Raw genomic sequence first — 20,944 nt, forward strand, 5'->3', positions numbered from 1 at the left:
TCACACTAGGGGGCAGGCAGCGCCAGCGGGCAGCTCTTCTCTCAGAAGGGCGTTCATTCACCTGTGTGCGCTCAGCATTGACTCAGTTCTGGAAACGGGAGCTGATCCAGGAGGACCCAGTTCCGGCACCCACGGAGCGCTGAGGCTGACACACTCCACAACAAGGGCACACAACTTGTGCCCTATGAGGGACCTCTGGAGCACGTGCCTGGCCATTCAGATGGTGGCTGCAGGAGTGGCCACTGCCAAAGTTTGCAAGTTTGAAAACTCACCCAGAAGCCACAGGATTGCCTTCCCCATTTAAACATTTAAAATGTCTGCTAATTCAATCGAGTCTGTTGACAAACAGAAGAGACGTGCCAGTCTGTACACCTAGTATGCACCAGGTCACAACTCTAAGAAGTTTCCATGTATAATGGGGCCGGCCCCGTGGCTTAGTGGTTAAGTGCGTGCTCGCTGATGCTGGCGGCCCGGGTTCGGATCCCGGGCGCACACTGACGCACCGCTTCTCCGGCCATGCTGAGGTCGTGTCCCACATACGGCAACTGGAAGGCTGTGCAACTATGACATACAACTATCTACTGGGGCTTTGGGGGGAAAATAAATAAATAAATCTTTAAAAAAAAAAAAGAAGTTTCCATGTATTATTCCACTATTTGCCATACGTTAGTCTCAGAAAAATATACAGTCATCCCATTTTAGAGGCTGGATAAACAACTAAGGCACAGAGGGGTGAAGTAACTTGTCCAAAGTCGCAAAGCAAATCAGTGGGAGAGGCAGATTTGCAGCTAGGTCTTTGGGGCTCCAAAGCTTATGCCCCTTTCCAGTTCATTACACCAGTTTCTATTCTATAAACCAAGGAAAATACAAGCTAAAGAGCCTGAAAAAGTGATGAGGAAGGAATATGGAAAACAGCTTATTTTGCAGTCAGTGAGATCCAAGGGTGTCTTTCCTGAAATACTACCTTCACATTTCTCTCTGCTCGTCTGCTTAGAACCATCTTGGAAATATTGGTGATCTGAACCTAAACTCAGACGTTTCTGTTGATGGCAGAGCCCCAGCCTCAGTGAACTCTCTCTCCTCTGGCCGCTTGATGGGCACTCTTAGATTTGCTTTAGGAGCAAGTACAGTTGTGGGCCCAGGGGCGGCACTAGAGAATATCTGAGGACTGATTTGGTCCACTGAAGTTTCCTGAATGTCTAATTATGAATACAGAGCAGAGAAGAGATGAAGACAGCAGCAGGTCACCCTGGGACCTCTGCAGACCAGACGGCACTCAGAGCATCTGCTTCATCCAGTTAAGCTTTTCCAACATCTGAGCTGGACCAGCAACCTTCACAGTGACTACCACCTTCTTTCCCAGGGTGAGTTTTACATGAAAATTTCATCCCTTTACCCTACATTCCTTCCACCGTCTCTGCTGCAGGTCAGTCAAACAAGGCAGTTAGGAATTTTCCCAGGAATTGATAATTAATTATGAAAGTGATTACAGAAATCAGCACAGAGGCCACAGGATGAAGTCTGGAACATTCGGGACCCCACACTGCGACTGGATAGGGAGAACAGGGACGGGTCAGTCTGGAGGGATAAGCCTGAAGGTTCAGGAATATGAATCTTGGGAAATTTCCCTCAAAGGCTTGGGGCTTTCCCTGCAGAGGGACCAGATCTCATGCTGGCAGGGACTCAGGCCACAAGGTCCCCAAACACTTCCAATTTAACATCCCTCTCCTGCCTTCCATGCCCTGTTGCCCTGGCACCAATAATTCACCCTGGGCAGTGCAACTTTCCTTATTGCCTTTGCTGGGTCCTGGCAGCCACATTCTCAGGGGAGAACTGGTATTCTGGAATGAACTTCCCATCAAGAACACCACCCTTAGGACTGAGGAACACCAGCCCAACCCAAGCCACCTGCCGCCAGGAACAATGGCCTAACGTTCACCTATTGATTACACCCCTCCCTCATCAAAGTCACGTCATTTAAAAGCCAAACTCCCTGACTCAGCTTTTAAGGACCATCACCACCTGCCCCCGCCTTTATGATCTCATTTCCAGCCACAGGGAACTTGGAGCCCTTCCCCTGGTATCTGTCTTCTGGATTCTCTGAACCTAGTTCAGGCTCTTCCTGCCTTCCTAATCCTCCTTGTTCTGCCAGCAAACTGGACTGTCCTTCCAGGCCCGATCACATGTCAATCTGCAGTGCTTTCACATTGCTCACACCTTTCTCCCAGCACAGACTGGAGGCAGCCGAGGGTCTGTCTGTCTCCTCAACTGGACTGTGAGCTTCTCCATTGCAGGGAGGTGCAACGGAGTCATTTCTGGAATCCCAGGAGGCCAGAAAGAATCAGTGAATCAACAATGAGTGCATCTGGGTTGCAATTACTCTCAAACTGCTTCACTATGAATTATAATATCCCCATAAATTATAACAATATAATATATAACATAGTAATATAATAAGTTATAGTATTCCCATAAACATGCTTTCTCAGAAGTCAAGAATCAAGCAACATCAGTCATTATTCAGAGTACAGGCTTTTGGACTCACACAGACCTGGGTCCTGTTCCAGCTCCATCATCTCCAGCCGAGTGAGCTCAGGTGTCTCCATCTGGCGCCTTGCTCAGAGTGGTCAGGAGGATTAAATGAGGCGATGCATGTAAAGTTCTTTGCACGGTGCCTGAACTCAGTAAGGGCTCAGTAGCACTGGATATTAATAATAATGTGGGAATAACCACAGGGCACTGGACTACAGACCTGTGAGGAGGTGACTGGTGGGCTCTGATTCCATTTAATTCCCAAAGCAGAATACACAAGAGTCAGCATCAATTTATCCACCAACAAATGTATATGTCTGAGAGGCTGGCGCTCAGATGCAGGACTCATGCATTTGTATATCTAATAAATATTTGAGTACCTACTATGTGCCAGTCCTTGGGAATAAAAGAGAACATGAAAGAGTTCTGAGCCCAGGGGTGTCCTGTTCTAAATGAAGAAACAACTGTCTTGTATCGGGAGGCGCCTGAGATGCAAGCCAACCCTCCACTCCACACGGAGGGGAACCCCAGCCTCCCGCCCCACGTTTCCCAGAATGGCCAGCAAAGGGCCCTGTGGGAAGCAGGCACACACCATTCAGAGTGTGACTATACTCGCTCTGTTCCCCGGACCTTGGAGAGCTGATGTCCTCAAACAACCTCAGCAGAACAGAAGCTCAAGTTCATGCTTATTAAGCAAGATTCCATAGAAGCATCTTTTTTGTATGTTAAAACAGCTTCTTATTAAAGGAACTGTACATGGAGATGTTTTAAGTAAAAATGAACTTCACTACATGGTCACACTCAGAAAATCGCAGGATATGTTTATATGTTACCATTTGTAACAACATTACCCAAGGATTTTAAAATTTAAAACAGATTTAAGCTCCTTCTCAGCCCCCTAGAAAGCTAATGGATAGACACAACCCACAGTTAAGTGGTCAGAGGGATCTTCGAGCCTCTTCAAAGCTGCAAACCAAACAGACACCCCCGAGATTACTGTGCCTCTTTATTTTTACAAAATAATTTAAGTGAGAAGAAATCCTTGCTTATGGAAGTTCCAAAGCCAAAATTCCACAACTGCTTTCTCTTTCACTACCAGGAATTGAATTGAGAAATCTGATGAACTCAGCGCCCTCTGAAGAGGTCACAGACATCGCGTATCAACTATTCTTCAATTAAAAAAAAAGAAGTCACAGATATAGTGACCATCAGCCCAGCAGAATTTGCAACATTCTTCCATGGAACACCACAGTTCCTTCCTCTCCAAAAAGGCAGGTAAGCAAGGGAGAAGGGAAGAGATGGGCTCAGATCATGTGGAAGTCTGAAGAGGACTCATGCACCTCTCTTCCACACTTTCCCTAATTGTCCGACACCCCAATTCAAACCAACAGGTAGGCAAAGAGCTGGAGGCACCTTCAGCGTCACCAAAAGCCTGTTGCCTGTGCCCAGCACTGATCTCTGCGTGGGAAAATACGGGAGCCAAAAGGAAGGTAACCAGCTCATTCCAACCACGAGCCCTGGAGGGGGCGTTTACCAGGGTTGGGATGAGGGGGAGGCGAGGTGCAGAATTTAAGAGAGAACAAAAAAACTCAGCCATCAACGTAAATAATGTAATGCAACCTTTTAAAAATCGAAATTCATTCAAAAAAATCCATACTGAACCAAATATCAAAATTTTAAATAAAGACAGGATCAGTATTACTTGTTTTTCCTTTTGCCCCCAGTGCACACATATACTCATGTCTCAAAAAAGGCTGTAGAGTCGCTTGCGAGGCCCGGGCTCAGCTGTGAGAGCAGTTGGGTGCAGCCTGGGGATGGCTGCGGGAGGGAGGAGAAAGGAGCGAAGCACACTCATGGCTTAGCAATGTTGGTGAAAAACAACCTTTTGCTGAGTAACATGGAAATGGATCTGAAACATATGGATTAAGTTTCTCCGAAAATAAACACAATTTTTAAAGGAAAGGAAAAGTACTTAGCCACGATGTTTGAGGTTTTCCTGAACCCAAACCTTTGGAAAATTAGCATACGCGTGAATTACTCAGTGCCTGTAATACGGTCAGCTTTGAAATAGGCGTCATAAACCACCAGTTTGTTTTAAAAAGACAAACTATGGTTTGTCCAAATCTGCTCCCCTCCTCACTCCTCTTGACGTTCAGTCCTGTTGTTCTTTATAGGAAGGAGAACAGCTCTGTACACTCACTGTTACCTGAGAGGCTCTGGAGACCTGGGAATCACGGGGGCTTGAGGAGACAAAGCTGAGAGTAACTGTCCCCAACACAAAGAGCCAAGAGCCAGACAAGAGCCCTGGAAAGATGGCAGGTACATGATGCACTGGACTAGGAGCTAGACAGATGTCCAAGGTGCCATCCTGTACCAGTTCTGCACTTTTAGGCATCCGTGTCCTCATCGCCCACCTGCAGACACTACTGGCCCCAAGGGGAATGGAGGCAGATGGCACGGTGAGAGCCGGGCAGCAGCCACTGTATCCAAGTGGACAGCTCGGGCTGGCCACTGACCACCCCCCAGATAGTTCCATGGGATCTAGGGAATCAGTGTCTTTGCTCAGGGCAACCTAGGAGCCAGCCTAAGTCCAGCCGCAGGAAGCAGGCAGAAGCTGAATCCCCGTGGTTTGGGAGTCAAGTCTGCAGTTCAGGGAGTTCCAGTTTCCACGGCGATGAGGGCTGATGCAAAGACCTCTGGATACGAGGGCAGATGTCCCCAGATAGTGAGGCTGCTGATCACCCACTAGCACTCCAGTCTTCCCTGACACTGCCCAGCTCAACAGGTTGTTGGTCTGGTAGGCAGAACGAGCCCCAGGCAACTGCAGATGCCCATCCCAGAGGGACACCTCATCTGCCCCTGCCCTCCATTGGGGTTCCTCACATTCCAGTGGACTTCTTCCAGAGGTGGAGTGTTGTCTAAATTCTCCAGACTGAAGATGACTTACTTTCGTCACCTTAAATCAGTCACACGATTATGTTTTTAGAGCTGGCTTCATGCCCAGAGGGGTTCTTCAGATCCCTTCTAAGGACTAGGACCACCCATCAGTGAGGGGTGGGGCTCTCCGGGTATTGTCCCATTCAGAGTATCAATTTCCTCCTTAAGAAGAGCTTTGTAAGAAGCACACAGCAGCCACAGCTTGAACAGGAACCTTCCACCTCACCCTGGGCCAGCAGAACTTTTCCATTCTTACACTTCTGGCTTACAATCCCTTTTCAAATCCCACTTTCAAAAACATCCTGCATTCAAATTTGGCTGCTTTACATCAATGAAAAGGGATGTAAGATCCTGGATAGAATTTGTCGAGTCTTATACCCTGGAAATAAGCTATTTTTTTTTCTTGCCAAATTTTTGGAATCTGAAAAATCTTGTGAGATTAGACAAGATTGATTGACAAGGCTGAAAATAAAAATCCCATTTTGCAAGAGGCTCACAGCTCTATTTGCCTCCTCTGGTGGTCAGCTACAGCTTGATTTTCCTGACTTAGCACCTGTCACACACCCTTTCCTACTGGTGGCCCATGTACCCCACATTTGTTAGACTGACACACACAGGATAATTTTGGTTTCATTTGACTGAAAACTGTTGACACAAAAACCAGCAAGACATCCAGAATACTAAGACATACCAAGACAAACCACAATAAAACTAAGATACTATTAATATGACCGCCAAAAGCAAAATGAAATGATTCAGGACAGAGGTTTTCAAACTGTGCTCCTTGGAACACACAGAGCTCTGTGAATCCCTTGGGGGCCTGAACACAAAAACCAAGCCCCTATTCCCAGGCACAGCCACTTTGTATCCTGGTTTATCAACTGGATTTAGTAAGATTTTGTTGGAAAAAAACAAAACGAAACATTTTATAGTTAAAATAATTTTAAACCACTGGGCTAAGAGACTAAATGCCCCGGAGACCCACAGCTGCTCAGACGGACTCTCTCTTCTGCCAGGTATTGCCAAAGGTCTGGGCAGCTAAGGGAGCTTATGCACCTGAGGCAGGTAAGGAGCTTCATGAAGCTGAGAGCATGTAGGAGGTGAGCAGCTTAGGCCTGTCTGTGCTTCTGGATCTTTTCCCATGGCCATCTGTCTGTGTGGAATGCCTTCTGAACTCCATTCCCCACATCCTACCTTTGCCCCACCAGAAAATTCCTGTGAACTCCTGCTAATCCTTCCAGACTTCAAGTCCTTCTCAGGATGCTTCCTGGGATGTTCTCTGGCTTTTCCCTCCCCCAGCAGGCCCCCCACCTGCCACTCCTCCTGACCCCTCTGTCCCAGCCCCATCACACCACACGGCAACTTCTGACGCAGACATGTGCTGCCCACACTGGACTGTTAGCTCTGGAGGGCAGGCCATCGATTCACCTCGGCCTCCCTTGGGGCCAGCACAGGCCGTGATGTAGACGACCAAACCCTGTGCTCAAGTTCCTCTCTGCTTCCGCAGGTGGCGGCGGGTGACACACGTGTTTGGCTGACCAGAATGCATCTGTGACTACCAGCTCATCCTCACAGGATGCCACAGGAAGGGGCTGAGGAAGATAACTGAGCTTTAAATTTCATTTTCAGGTTCAAAAAAAAAAAGGCTGTGATCTTCAGAGCCAAGTAAAGTTGTTTAAATGTAAACACGCATTCTCAGTGTCTGCAACCAGAGTGAGATGAAATTCCCCAAGTGATCTCTTAATACCATCGAAATTGCACTCAAATGCCTCTGCAATGGTCTTGTACTTAAAAGTAACTTGGTCCAGAGAGCTTTGGAAAATTTATTATGACAGGAAAAAGGGGAAACTCAAAGGGGTTCAAGATATTTAGTCTACTGATAAGACAGCTTAGGAGCCACAACAATTATCTGCAAGAATTTGGAGGGGCGTTATAAGGTCATTAGGAGGATGCAGACCAGCTGTGCCCCATCTACTCGGACATCAGAAACTGACTTAACTTACACTAAAAAGAATTGAGCTAGAATCACAGAAAGTGGGCGATGATGTAGGTCCCGGAGACTAAAGGGGAGCTCCTTGGACCAGCAGCATCACCTGGGAGCTCGTTGGAAATGCAGATGCTCAGGCCCTGCCCCAGATCTGCCCAATCAGAACTTGCATTTTAACAAGCTCTCCTCTGATTCGTTTGCATATTCAAGTCTAAGAGGCACCGGCCACTACACTCTCCACAGTCCCACAGGCTGCGTCCCTGCCTTACAGCCCTAAAGACTCAGGCCAACAGCATGAACTCCTGACCCCAGAGAAGGCCAAACGGTGCAGCAGCCTCTGGGGAAGGCTGAGGCCCTCCTGCCCCCTTGTGACATCTAGAAACAGGAGTGGCAGTCATCTGGCGTGGATACTTGACATGCCAGAGGGCCCAGCTCTTAGCCGTGCCGTCCCTGTAACAGAAAATGCCGAATGGCTGAGCTCTTCTGTGGACAGCTGATGTGAAGAGACCACAGGGCTTTCCAAAGAGTTGTCTGTCAGAGCACTTTAAACCCAAGCTGTATCTAAATCTATCCTGTGGCTGCCCTTGCAGAAGATTCAAAGATAAGGCCTCAGCAATTTCCCAATGCAAGGAGCCAGACTGTCTAGAGCTGGAGAGAGAAACCTGCTCTGAGCACCAGGGGGAGGAAAGCAGGCCTGTTGTGCCCCCCCAAGACTCACTCACTTGCAGGAGTGGGAAAGGAAGGATGGATTTGCATTCCTGGAGCCAAGCTGAGCCTAGAGAGGGGCCCTGGAAAATAACAGGGGCAGGGAAGAGTGGCAGTTCCTCTCCCTCTGGGTGGGCAAGTGTGTTTTCCTGGCACCGAGGGAACTAAGCAGAAAGCAAATGTATATTTGATGACATTTCTCTGCATGCAGCCTCACTTCTGAAGAGCCAAGTTCAAACAAAGCCCGGCACCAGAGCAGAGAGAAGAAAAAGAAAGGATTGGGGAACCCACGAGAGAGGCTAGATGGCCCCTGGAGGGAGTGGGCTAGGGCAATGAGGTGTAGATATTCATAAGAGTCATCATGATAGCCCCCATAGTCCTACCCAATTTACCAATGTTCCCATGTGCCAGGTTCTCGAGAAAAGAGGCTCAGGGCCCAACTGAACAGCTGGCAAAACAGTCAAAAGTATCTCAGCAGTAGGAAGTCTTCCTCCATTCCCATCACCACCCCAAACCTCCTACCGACCTAACCAGATACCAGAGAGTAATGTGATCTTGTCCCATTCACTGTTAAAAGGAAAGTGAGCTGCATCCTTATTTTGGTAAAAACCAAGCCAAAGGAGACACTGATGCATTACTCTCATGAGATCAAACATCTGGGTATTTGCCATCATGAGGAAAGCATACATGGTTCATGCATATGGGATCCTGTGGATGGAACCCATAATCATAACTTTGTTCCCTGTAGGAACCCAAACCCCATGCTTGCATTTCTCATTTGAGCTACAACTACAAATGAGAAAGGCAGTTATCCTAACAAATTGTGCTGCTCTGTCTATACCACAGAGGGACTACAAGGGGGTCACTTAAGCGGTGGGTTTCAAAGGAGGCTGAGAGGAACTGAAGTCACCCCTCTCATCCCGCTGGCCTTCCCTGCTGAATGCCACACTTGCCATTTGATCTGTCTGTCCCAGTGACTCAGACACAGCTACAGCAGATAGAATGCCACAGGACCCGTGGAGAAACCCCCTCTACCTCTCCCGCCCCCTCCTCCCCTCACTGCCCTGCACTCCAAGAGTGTTCTGTAGTTCAGTAGATTCCCTACCAGAAAGCTGTGTGTGCTGGAACCGGAGCCTGCATGAGAGTCCAGAAAGGAGAGCCAGGATGCCAGGGTCTGCCAGGGCCCACTTCCTCCTGCTCCATCCACATCACTGGGTCGATGAAAGTCACAGAAAGACTCCCTGCACGTGTGGACCACATCCTTTAGCTCCATTCCTTTCAGATGGAGGGAGCTAAGATTACTTCTGATCTACTAAGGAAAAAAAAAAGATGGAAAATCTAAGAGCACCAGAATGTGAAACTGGCAGAAACACACACACATACACACACCTTTTAGAAAAAAAAAATCTAACTGTAAGATTGGGCCCATTATAACTCCATTATCCAAACTTCTGTGGTGTGTCACATATTAATGATTTCTACCAGACAGAACCCTGAAGGCAGAGCTGGAGGGAATCTTCAAATCCAGCTGGGACCAAGTAAGTGGCCAGTGCTCCAGGCAGAGCGAGTGTCTTGGTCAGGATCTCATAGCTACACAAGGCTCAGACAGATGATAAGGACCACTCAGGGGGTTCCTTGACATGGTGCTGCCTCAGAGCAGTCAACCCTCACTTCACCCTGCAGTAATCCAGAAATGGGGCCATGGAGGCCACTCCCCATCAACACCCAAGAGAACTTCACCCCCAGCAAGACAAGGAGGTCCCTTCTAAAATCCTGCATTCTCTTTAGAGATGGATTAGGAAGAACTGATCATCTGAACCAGAGGGCTGTGACAGTATTTTGAAAATGACTTACTTTATCTTTCCTCCAAGCGGTACAGGTGGGAAAAATAGATGACTGATTTGTCTTACACAAAAATTCTTCCATTTATCTTTGGCTAAGATTTTTTTGGCACTGTGATGAACTTCAGCACTTTCATCAGTTCCATCAACAAGTTCTCAAACATGAAAATAAAGTGGAGATGGAGTCCCTATCAAACAATTACTAGGTTAGGAGAGAGAGCAGAGGGCTGGGGAACATAATTCAAAAGAAATGCACAACTGTCTTTAAAATACACCTGTAATCACTACCATTTTAAGAGCTTTCTCTCTGCTCAGCTCTGGGCTAAGTGCTCTACATCGTGCCACTTAATTCTCACTAGGAACTGCGAGGTAGATTTTGCTGTCCCCAGTTTACAGACAAGGAAACAGGCAACTTTCTACAAGTCACACATCCTGTCTCAAAAAAAAAAAAAAGGTGCTTAATTGTTTTTACACTCCATGAAGCTTCATCAGTCACAAACAAAAGACCTTCTGAATTCCTTGCAATTTTAAAATGAAGGAATATACACACTTCTGCATATGTGGAGATGACAAAAAGAAGAGCCCCAACCAACATCATCTCTTATCAGAGAAGAGAGATGTTTAATCTGCACAGATTAACCCCTGCAGGTTCTCTCCTCCCTGTTTCCAAGCAACCAACTTGAAAAATCATCTACTGGGCTAAAGAGGAACCATTGGAAGCTTCTTTAAGAGTGTTATGCACGTTGGAGGAAAAGATTAGGATCAGAAAACAGCATTCTTGCTTTTGCAAAGGCATCCAAACATTCTCCATAAATTTGTTCTCTTTGATTCTTCTCCATTCTGTCACTGGTAACTGTGAAACTAATATATCCTCCCAATATCGTATTTACTAAATAACATAATAAAACATAACACGACCTTGTGCGGTGCACAGAAAGCAGTTTGAGCAGGGTGCCTAATTAAGTCTGGCATTATCTCACTGCCTCAGTAGGATGCTCAGGTGTCGCACATTTATAACATCTTTGAGGGGCCCCGCGGTGCCACAGAAAAGCCACAGAAGTCCCCTGTGACACCATACCAGAGGTCCTGTCCAGAGCTCAGCAGCAGGCTGATCTAGGACCCGGCCACAAACCGCAGCCTCCCTTTATCCTCCTGAGTGGCTCACGCCGCCTCGGGACAGGATACCGAGGGCTCCCGCATTCTAGCCGTCTCTCTCCTCCTGCCCTGCGCCCCAATGCCCCGAGTCTGGGAGAAGAGCGCGCGACTTCCCCGGAGACCCGGGGCCACAGACCCGGAGTGGAGGCAGCGGCTGGGAGCTGTCCATGGTGGTGCTGCGCCTGGGCACGCAGAGCCGCCGGCTCCCCGCCCCGGGGCGCGCCCGGGATCACTTTCCAGACCGCCGGAATGGAGTGAGTGGCTCTCAGGCTCACCGTCTCCGGGATGGGGCTGCAGCCAAGCACTGGCTCACACATCAAAAGGTTAGTTTAAAAAGGGAGTTCTCACCTGTGGGCAGCGTTGGCTGCACAGAGCAGGACTCAGGACTTCAACCCCGGCTGCTGGCGGCACGTCTGGGGCGACCGTAGTGTTCGACCCCGGGAACCAAGCTGCGGCGGTCGCTGAGAGCGCTGAGAGCGGGTCTGCGGCTGAGGACCTCGGACGCACTGAGCTCCTTTCTCAAGAGCATATGCGTCCCGCCGGCTCCATTCCAGAATGTTTCTGGCCGTCGTTCCCAGAGTGGCGAGCAGGAGACCTGGCCTCGGCCCTGGCCTGTGCTCCGCCAGGTCCCCGCCTTTCCTCCCAACCTAATTTGACCCTTCTTGGAGCTGACGTCCCTTGCAAGGGACCATCAAACCCTCTTCCAGCGATGCCAGGTTTGGAATCTCAGTCTAAACATCAGCAGGAGCCCTCCTGTCATCTAACATTCAATTGCCTCCACCCGGTCCCGCGCGGATGCCTGCGCGACGCTGGGTGCCTAGCGCTGTCCAGGAGTGCGCGAGCGAGGTGATAGCGGGAGGCGGAGGGAAACCAGAAGGAGGACCTTGCTGAGGACCAGCAGCAGGGCGCAGACCTGTTGCCAGGCGCACGCACACTAGTGCACAGTGAGCCGGCTCCCTGTCGGCTGGACTCTGGGACCTGACCCTCGGAGCAGTCCCTCCTTGGAGAGACACTGTCCGGGGCGCAAGACCCCCGAGCCATTCAGAAGGGAGGACTCTACGGAAAGCAAGGATCTGCCCCCCGCTGGATGCGCTCCGGGACACCGGCGCCCCCGGCGCCTGCTGTTTGTCAAGGATCACACGATCGCAAAGAAATCTCAGAGGACAGTGACAGGGGCGTGTGCCCATCAACAGACGTGTGGACAGACAGACAGACGGACTGCACAGCGCAGAGTGGACAAACAGAAGCCAAAGACGGGTAACGTTTTCCCTAAGACGGGTGGAGGCCCCAGACCCCCGTTCTTTCCTTCCCTCCAAGGCTTGGACGGTCAGCGCAGCCCTCTTACCTCCCGGTGGGTAGCCGAAACAGTGCCACGCCTCGCGGGCCAGGAGCGCAGCGGCCGGGAGTTCTGAGAGCAAGTACACCGACGGGCCCCGGAGCTCCTGTGACGTGGGCTAGCAGAGGGGTAGTTCGTCTGGGGAAGCGAGACTCAGAGCCTGGCCGCGTTCAGCCCGCCGGATCCTGGCCAGCCGCCGACACTCTCCGTGCCGCGTGCGCTCGCCGCGCTCCGCCCGATTGCCCTGCGCTGCACTCTGCCCGCGCGCTCCCTGGCCCGCCGGAGCAGCGGCTTTTATAGCAGCTGCGGCCGCAGCAGGCAGCGCCGGCTGGCTCCTCCCCGGGGCCCCTGACGCCCGCGCGCCACCGGCCCGCCCCCCGCCGAAGCTCCCCCCTCGCCCCGGCCGGACCCGGGCGGGCTCTGGCGGCCGCTCTGGGAGACGCAGACCCGAGCCCGCGGAGCCCCGGCGCGCGGGGTTCGGGCCGCAGCAGCCAGGTGAGGGCGCTGGAGCCCAGGACTCGTGGAGCGGCGTGGCGGCCGCCGAGAGCACGTTCCCGGGGCGCAGGGAGGTTAGGGTCGCCCGTGCGCGGGCTTACAACCCCACTCGCGCCTGGTGGCTTCCCCAGAGGAGGAGAGGCCATCGAGGAGAAAGGAAGTCCTGCGTCTGCCGCAGAATCGCCGCGAGATGGGGTTCAGGGCTGTTAAGTCTCACAATCTTTTTTTAACTTATCAGCAGAGTGGCCTTAGAAAGAGATTCTGGTCTAGGGACCTAGCAGGCCCTCAGAGAGGGAAATGCGTGGGCTTTCCGTCAGAGAGAACTTCGTTTGAAACCAGAGTCAGACACACCAGTTATATGATTACGGACGAGGATTTGAACCTCTCTGGGCATCAGTTTCCTCATCAGGAAAACGGGTTCTATGATGCCTCCTCACCGGACTAGTAGGAGGACTTACATGAGGTCGCAGTAGTACGGGTGCCTAGTCCATAGTAGGTGCTCGGTAGGTTGGAATCCTTCCCGTCTGTGGGGGAGGGTCTGTTCCTCTTTAGACAGAGAGAGGTCCTCCAGGGTCAAACCAAGAAGATGTGACAGCTCTAGACATTCCTCTGCCTCCGGAAACAGAACTAGGGGAAAGAGTCTGTGACAGGTCCCAAGGGCACCTGGAGTTGCCTCTGAACTCTGCCATTAACTTGCTGTGTGACCCAGTGCCATCTACTCCCCCTCTCTGGGTCTCTGTTGTTTGTAAAATGAAGGTTTGAAACCAGTTCTCCATCCCTTCCACTTTTTTGGAGCTTACAACTCAGCCCCCTCACCTGGTTAACTAGAGTCCTCCTAGAATATACAGTTTGTTCTTCCTTCCAGCCAGTGCCCTGTGAGAACCAACTCTGCAGGCAACATCCGCATTCTAGGCAGCACACACCAGCTCCATGAATCTAGTCTGGGCTTTGGGGCCAAGCCAAAGTCAGATGGGAGCTGCTGTGTCTGTGTCCTTGATTACCTGGCTAAACTAGAGAAGCCACACATTCCCTCTCCAGGCCTTTCCCAGAAAGCTGGTCTTCCCCCTCACTGGGGTCAGTTATCAGGATTCTCAGCCCTTCCTTGACTTCTCGGGAGGTAACCAGCTGGATCCTATGGCAGGCCTCCCTCCTGAGCTTTTCCTCTCCAGCAAATTTAGATGGAACCCACCCAAGTGCTCCCCTCCTCAAGTGGTAATTCCTGGCTCCTTTCCTTTCCTAAGTTGGAGCCCCTGGACCCCAGGACCATTTGGAGGATGGTGAGTGCCTGGGCCGGATGGAGAAAGGTTGGTCTTGAATCAGCCTTGCTTGGAGCAAGGAGAACGACACATGAGATTTCCCCTCTGCTGTCAGGAGAGAGTAGATTTGAGGCCCATGGGGCACAGTCTCTGGTGGGAGGCCCCCTCCACAGGCATCGGAGTGATGAAACAGTAAAGGAGGACCCTCGTCTGGTGGTGGCTCTGAAAAGTGCTCAGTTATGTTTTCTCCAAGCACAGAAATGCCCAGCATGTTCCTCTGGTGTCCACCTTTCTTTATCACAGCCCAGTGCCCCGGGGAAAGAGCAGCACTGACGAGGTGCAGACAGGCTCCGCGTGTCTGAAGCCAGGTTCTTCATCTGGGGCTCCATTGGGCACTTCCATGCAGCACTCCTTGATGGACGGAGTGTGCAGGTGGTTCTTCTTTGGTCAAATGCTGGCACATGGCTCTGGTGGAACTACTCCCACACTTCCCTCAATCCGAGATCTTGGCCCCATGAATGCAGATACAGGAACTGGTCAGGAAAGGCTGTGTTGGTTTCCTGGTTCTTGTCAGAATCCCCCAGCAGAGTCTCCAGATACAGAGGAAATGCTCTTAAATGGTGTGAACCCCCGCCCAGGAAGCCTGCTGTGTGTTTGCCTCCAGCCCACCTTCCTGAGTGGGATGCAGCACCTCAACCATGTGTGTGTAGCGGAAGGCCCGCCTGCTCCCTGCTCCACGAGCTGCCCACGTCTGGCATTTTCAGTCAGCTGGCAGGATCCAATCTGTCCCTTAGAGCAAGAGTCAGCACACTCTACCTGCTGGCCAGCAAAGCCAATACCCTGCCCCCTAGCAGCCTGCCTGTGTGAAGTTTGAAAGGCTGGCCACTCCTGTGGCTCCATCCTCCAAGCCTGATGACCTGCTTTTCCCAGAAAAACAGCAGGCAAGCCTGAGGAGAGAGGGAGCATGGAGAGGTGGGAAGCAGGACGCAGCCGGGATAAGGAGCCAGCGGGCTGTTGGCTTCAAGGCTTCCAGCAGACTCCACAGGATATTAACACCTCTGGCGTCCCAATCCTAAGAGAAGAGGCTCAGGAATAATGAGCATATTTAAATTCGACCAACAGGGGTCGCCCTTGGACACCGAGCCTGAAGCAGGCCTCTGAAAGGGGAAATCCCAGCCCTGGGCCCTGGGGCCAGATTTCCAGGACTAACAGCTGGTCAGTTCCTGTTTTGCTGGATGCAGATGAGGTTCCCTGGCGAGAAGAGACAAATCCTCAATTTTTCTGGTGAGTGGAGGTCTGCGTTGGAATTGGGACAAGAAGTCCTAGAACACTGGCCGACCGCTCAGGAGCTCTGAGAACGCATTTCCACACCTTCCTCTCCAGGCTCTTCCCTACCACAGAGAAAGAGCGTCCTTTCCTGTGTTCCTTATCTGTAAAATACATGTAAACTGATGCGTGTGTAATGCTGTTTTCATATCACGTATTTCTTTTTCCTAAATGCAAAAATCATGTGTTCCTTGAAAAAAAACCCTTTGAAAATTCAGAAAGTTAACAAAGGAAAAGTCACCTAATTGCAAACATAATGTATGTACATTACAAAAAGCTTGAAAAATATACAAAATCACAAGGGAAAAAATATCACTTCTACTCAAAGATCATCTCTGTTAACTTACAGTAGATAGCCAGGTATTTTCCATGTGTAAGTTACGTAGATAGATGCACAAATACGTCCATGTATGTAAGTATTCCATGAGGAGTTCAACATTTAGCTCAGAATCCTTCTCGTCCACTGGATTGTACATTTTGGGAGAGCGGGAGCTGTCTCTCGATTCCCTCCTTCACCTGCAGTAGCCCCTATAGTGTCCAAATAGAGTCAGTATGTAGGAGGTATTTACATTATGAATGAATGGATTCACGGATGAGGATTTTTAATTAAAATAATATACTTCTACATGCAGTTCATGGACAAAGAAACCCAAATGGTTCAAAAACATTTGAAGATGCTCAACTTTGCACATAAACAAAGAAATGCAAATTAACATTACACTGAAATACCTATCAGATTGGCAAAAATCCAGAAGTTGGATAATAGCACCTGCTGGCTGTTGGGTGAGGGTGCAGAACTGATGCTTGCCTCATGCATTGCTGAGGAAAGCTTAAATTGGTACACCATCTGAGGGCAGTTTGCCAAGATTTATGGAAATATACAGAACAGATGACTCAGCAACTCCACTTCCAGGAATTCACTCTATAAATATATTTGCACAGTGCGTGAAATGACATGTACAGGGTTATACATTGCAGCCCTATTTGTAGTCGTAAAAAATTGGAAACAGGGGCCTGGTCCGGTGGCGTAGTGACTAAGTTTGCACGCTCTGCTTTGGTGGCCTGGGGTTCACAGGTTCGGATCCTGGGTGCAGACCTACACACCACTTATCAAGCCATGCTGTGGCATGTGTCCCACACACAAAAAATAGAGGAAGATGGGCACAGGTGTTAGGTCAGGGCCAATCTTCCTCAGCAAAAAGAGGAAGGTTGGCAACAGATGTTAGCTCAGAGCCACTCTTCCTCACCAAAAAAAAAAATTGGAAACAGCCTAAATGCCTAGTAGTAGGGCTAATTAAATTATGTTACATCCATACAATGGAGACTATGCAGCTATTTTAAAAAAGAATAAGGATACATTTTATGTACTAAAGTGAAAAATTAAAGTGTAAAGCAACATATATAGCAAGCTACCATTTGTCCAAAAGTGGAAAGGAAAGGATACATATTTGCACTTACTTATAGATGCATAAGAAATCACCTAGAATGATACACAAGAAACTAATAACATGGTTTCTTTTGCTGGTGATGGTTTTGGTGGGGAAGTAGGAAGATGGAAGACAGGAATAGGAAATAGACTTTTCCTTGTATACATTTTTGTACTTTGTCATTTTTGAACCAAGTGAATTTACTACCTAGAGAAAAAAGTGAATGATTTTTAAGTGGCAAAAAAATCATAAGCCTTTTTTTCATGTAATAATATGCCATAAACATTTCCCCAAGTCAAGGTCTTATTTTTAAGTGGTATACCATTTCCTAATATGGACATAATTTATGTAATCAATCCCCTATTACTGGTTTCAGTATTCTAAATAAGGCTGTGATTTTGGACATATTTGCACTTCTCTTATTTCTTTGGGATAAATTCAAGTTTCCAAGAACTTAAAGCCAAATTACTCTCTAGAAAAGTTGGACCAATCTGTGCTCCAACAATCCACATATGAGAGGGCCTATTTCCCTGAATCTTCTCTAACACCTGGTATTCTCTTTTTGTAACCCACTGCCAATTCAGTAGAAAAATATTATATTTCATTTTAGTTTTAGTTTTTATTGCTTCTATTACCAGCCCAGCTAAACACTTTGATGTGAACTTTGGTAGTTCTTCCTTTGGAAATTGCCTGCTCATGAAGAGGATGTGTTGCCGGCTGATCACACCAAGCATTTGTGAGCTTAGTGGATGCTCCCAGAGACATGCTGCGGGAAGGCTCTCAACTGCCTCGATGTTAGACAGTGTCCTGGACGTCAAAGAAACATTGCCCGTTTCTCCAAAGAAGACACTCAGATGGCCAACACGCACATGAGAAGATGCTCAACATCACTAATCATTAGGGAAATGCAAATCAAAACCACAATGAGATATCACTTCATATCCATTAGGATAGCCACTATTTAAAAAACAAAAACAAAATAAGTGTTGGTGAGGATGTGGAGAGTTTGCACACTATTGGTGAGAGTGTAAAATGATGCAAGCACTATGGAAAATAATATGACATCCTTCAAAATATTTAAAATACAACTACCATATGGTCCAGCAATCCCACTTCTGGGTACATATCCAAAGGAGCTGAAAGCAGGGGATTGAAGAAATATTTGTACACTCATGTTTGTTACAGCATTATTCACAATAGCCAAAAGGTGGAAGCAACCCAAGTGTCCATCAACTGATGAATGAATAAACAAAATGTGGTATATCTGTACAATGGAATATTATTCAGCCTTAAAAAGGAAGGAAATTCTGACACATGATACTACATGGATGAAACTTGAAGATGTTAATGCTAAGAGAAATAAGCCAGTCACAAAAAAACAAATATCATTTGCCTCCTTTTTTATGAGGTACCTACAGTAGTCAAATTCATAGAATATCAAGTAGAGGGGGCCACGTGGCTTAGCGGTTAAGTGCGTGCGCTCCACTGCTGGCGGCCAGGGTTCGGATCCGAGCGCGCACCGACGCACTGCTTCTCCGGCCATGCTGAGGCTGTGTCCCACATACAGCAACTAGAAGGCTGTGCAACTATGACATACAACTATCTACTGGGGCTTTGGGGAAAAATAAATAAATAAATAAAAATTATTAAAAAATAAAAAACAAAGGGCCGGCCCCATGGCTTAGCGGTTAAGTGCACGCGCTCTGCTGCTGGCGGCCTGGGTTCGGATCAGGGGCGCTCCGCTGCTGGCGGCCTGGGTTTGGATCAGGGGCGCGCACTGACGCACCGCTTCTCCGGCCATGCTGAGGCCGCATCCCACATACAGCAACTAGAAGGCTGTGCAACTATGACATACAACTATATACTAGGGCTTTGGGGGAAAAAAAATAAATAAATAAAAAATTTAAAAAATTAATAATAATAATAAAGTAGAGGGGGCCGGCCCCGTGGTGTAGCAGTTAAGTGCGCGCACTCCGCTGCTGGCAGCCCAGGTTCGGATCCCAGGCGCACACCAACGCACCGCTTGTCAGGCCATGCTAAGGTGGCATCCCATATAAAGTGGAGGAAGATGGGCACAGATGTTAGCCCAGGGCCAGTCTTCCTCAGCAAAAAAGAGGAAAATTGGCATGGATGTTAGCTCAGGGCTGATCTTCCTCACAAAAAAAAAAAAAGTAGAATGGTGGTTGCTAGGGGCTGGGGGGACACAGGAATGGGAGGCTGTTGTTTAATACATATAGAGTTTCCATTTTGCAAAGTGAAAAAGTTCTAGAGATTGGTTGCATGACATGCGAATATACTCAATGCTACTGAACTGTAACTTTAAAATGGTTAGGATGGTAAATTTTATGCTATGTGTATTTTACCATAATTTGAAAAAGAAAAAAAAAAGCATTATAAAGAAATTATGGCTAGAGTTTTCTTTCCAAAACAGATGTCAGAACACAATCCTTCTCTACTCAAAACCATCCAATTTACTCCTCACTCAGAGCAAAATCCTGAGACGTGGTGGGGCCACCTGCTGTGACTCCGACCACAGTCACTCGTCATCTTGCTCACTCGATTCTAGCTCCCCTTCGCGCCCACCTTCTTGATGTTTCCATAACACATCAGATACATTCCAGCCTGAGGCCCTCTGTGCCTTCTGTTCCTTTTGCCGGAAATGCCCTTCCCACACCCTCCCCTCTCCAGATATCTGCATGACCCCGTCCCCTACTTCATTCAGGTCTCTGCTCAAGAATCACACACTCAGAAATGTCTTTCCCATCCTCGCTGTACATGTTCCATCCCCATCACTTACCCTGATTTATTTTCCTTTTTTCCTTTTATTGGTTTGTTCATTGCCTGTTGTCCCAATACCACTAAAGTGTAAATGCCAAAGGATCAGAAATATAGTCGTTTTATTAACTGCTGTATTCCCAGTGCCTAGAACAGGGCCTCAGTAGAATAGGAGCCACTCCATACTCGTTGACTGATTGAATACATGTTGATTACTTAACTACAGCATCAGCTCTACAATAGCCTATTTACAGAAGGTGGATATAGTAAAATAAACGTGATTTGTCTTGGATCTTTAGATGAGTGGGATCTTTCTCCAAAGATCAACTAATTCATTTTCAATTCCATAATGCCATTGGGAGTGGAGTGTGTTCAGTTGGCAGCCCCAGGTTTGCATGTCAGGAAAGTAAGACCACTGGTCAGAAGAGATCTCCTCATCTCTTTTCTGCATGGCAAACACAAAGCTACCCTTCAAGACTCAACCCAAATGTTGCCACCATTGGGATAACTTTTCTGATCTCCCCCACCCTGAGTTCTCACGGGAGCTAGTACAGAATTCTGCTGTAGAATCACAGCAGTGTGCATGTGTCATCTCGTCCTCCACCTCCCCACCTCCAGCTGTGAGCTTTGTGGCAGACAAGCATCTTACCCATCTCTCTGATCCCAGATTAGCACAATGATAGACTGAGTAGATGCTCAGTAGATGCATAAATAACATTTCTCCACTAAGATTTATGCTAATCCCAAAGAGAAACTCCCGGCATGAAAAATAAATATAGGTAAAATGCTGTTTAAATATTCCCTGTAATTCCGAGATAACCAAGCAGTAGCTTTGCTAACACTCTTCGCTAGAACATGTAAACCTCCTCGTTTCAATAACAACAAAATAAGCACATTTGTTATTTTTTATGATGCCGTGAAACCTTTGCCTTCTTTCCAAAAGTATAGAAAGTACACCAGTGTGGGAACGGGCTGTGTTTAAACTGCCACAAAATCAACTTCTGTTCCTGGGCAGTTCCCTTCCCCTGCATCGCTGGATGGCCTCTTGCATAAAAACAAAGGGGAAGGACTAATTCGGATATTGCAGACTGACAGCCCGTAGACCCCTTGGTCCACATGGTTGTGTGTATTTGTCAGAACATGACTGCGTCTCCGTGTCACCACTTCCACTC

At 48.4% G+C, this 20,944-nt stretch overlaps 1 protein-coding gene across 7 annotated transcripts in view; it reads right to left on the reverse strand.

The window, feature by feature from the left end:
• The window catches only part of CEMIP (cell migration inducing hyaluronidase 1), a 159,877-nt gene extending 147,143 nt beyond the window's left edge, over nt 1-12,734 (reverse strand). For 2 of the 7 annotated variants that reach the window (XM_087429052.1, XM_087429050.1), the window contains exon 1: nt 9,267-12,733. In XM_087429052.1, coding sequence (XP_087285178.1) covers nt 9,267-9,421 — 155 coding nt within the window. In that variant the 5' untranslated portion in view covers nt 9,422-12,733. Of the gene's footprint in view, nt 1-9,266 lie in introns of all 7 variants that reach the window. The other 5 variants (XM_087429049.1, XM_087429048.1, XM_087429053.1 and 2 more) reach the window with 5 other exon arrangements.
• Between the last annotated feature and the right edge of the window lie 8,210 nt (nt 12,735-20,944).

The sequence above is a fragment of the Ceratotherium simum genome, chromosome 3 (genome assembly GCF_057802395.1).
Source record: "Ceratotherium simum simum isolate JZ-2026a chromosome 3, ASM5780239v1, whole genome shotgun sequence".
Lineage (NCBI taxonomy): Eukaryota > Metazoa > Chordata > Mammalia > Perissodactyla > Rhinocerotidae > Ceratotherium > Ceratotherium simum.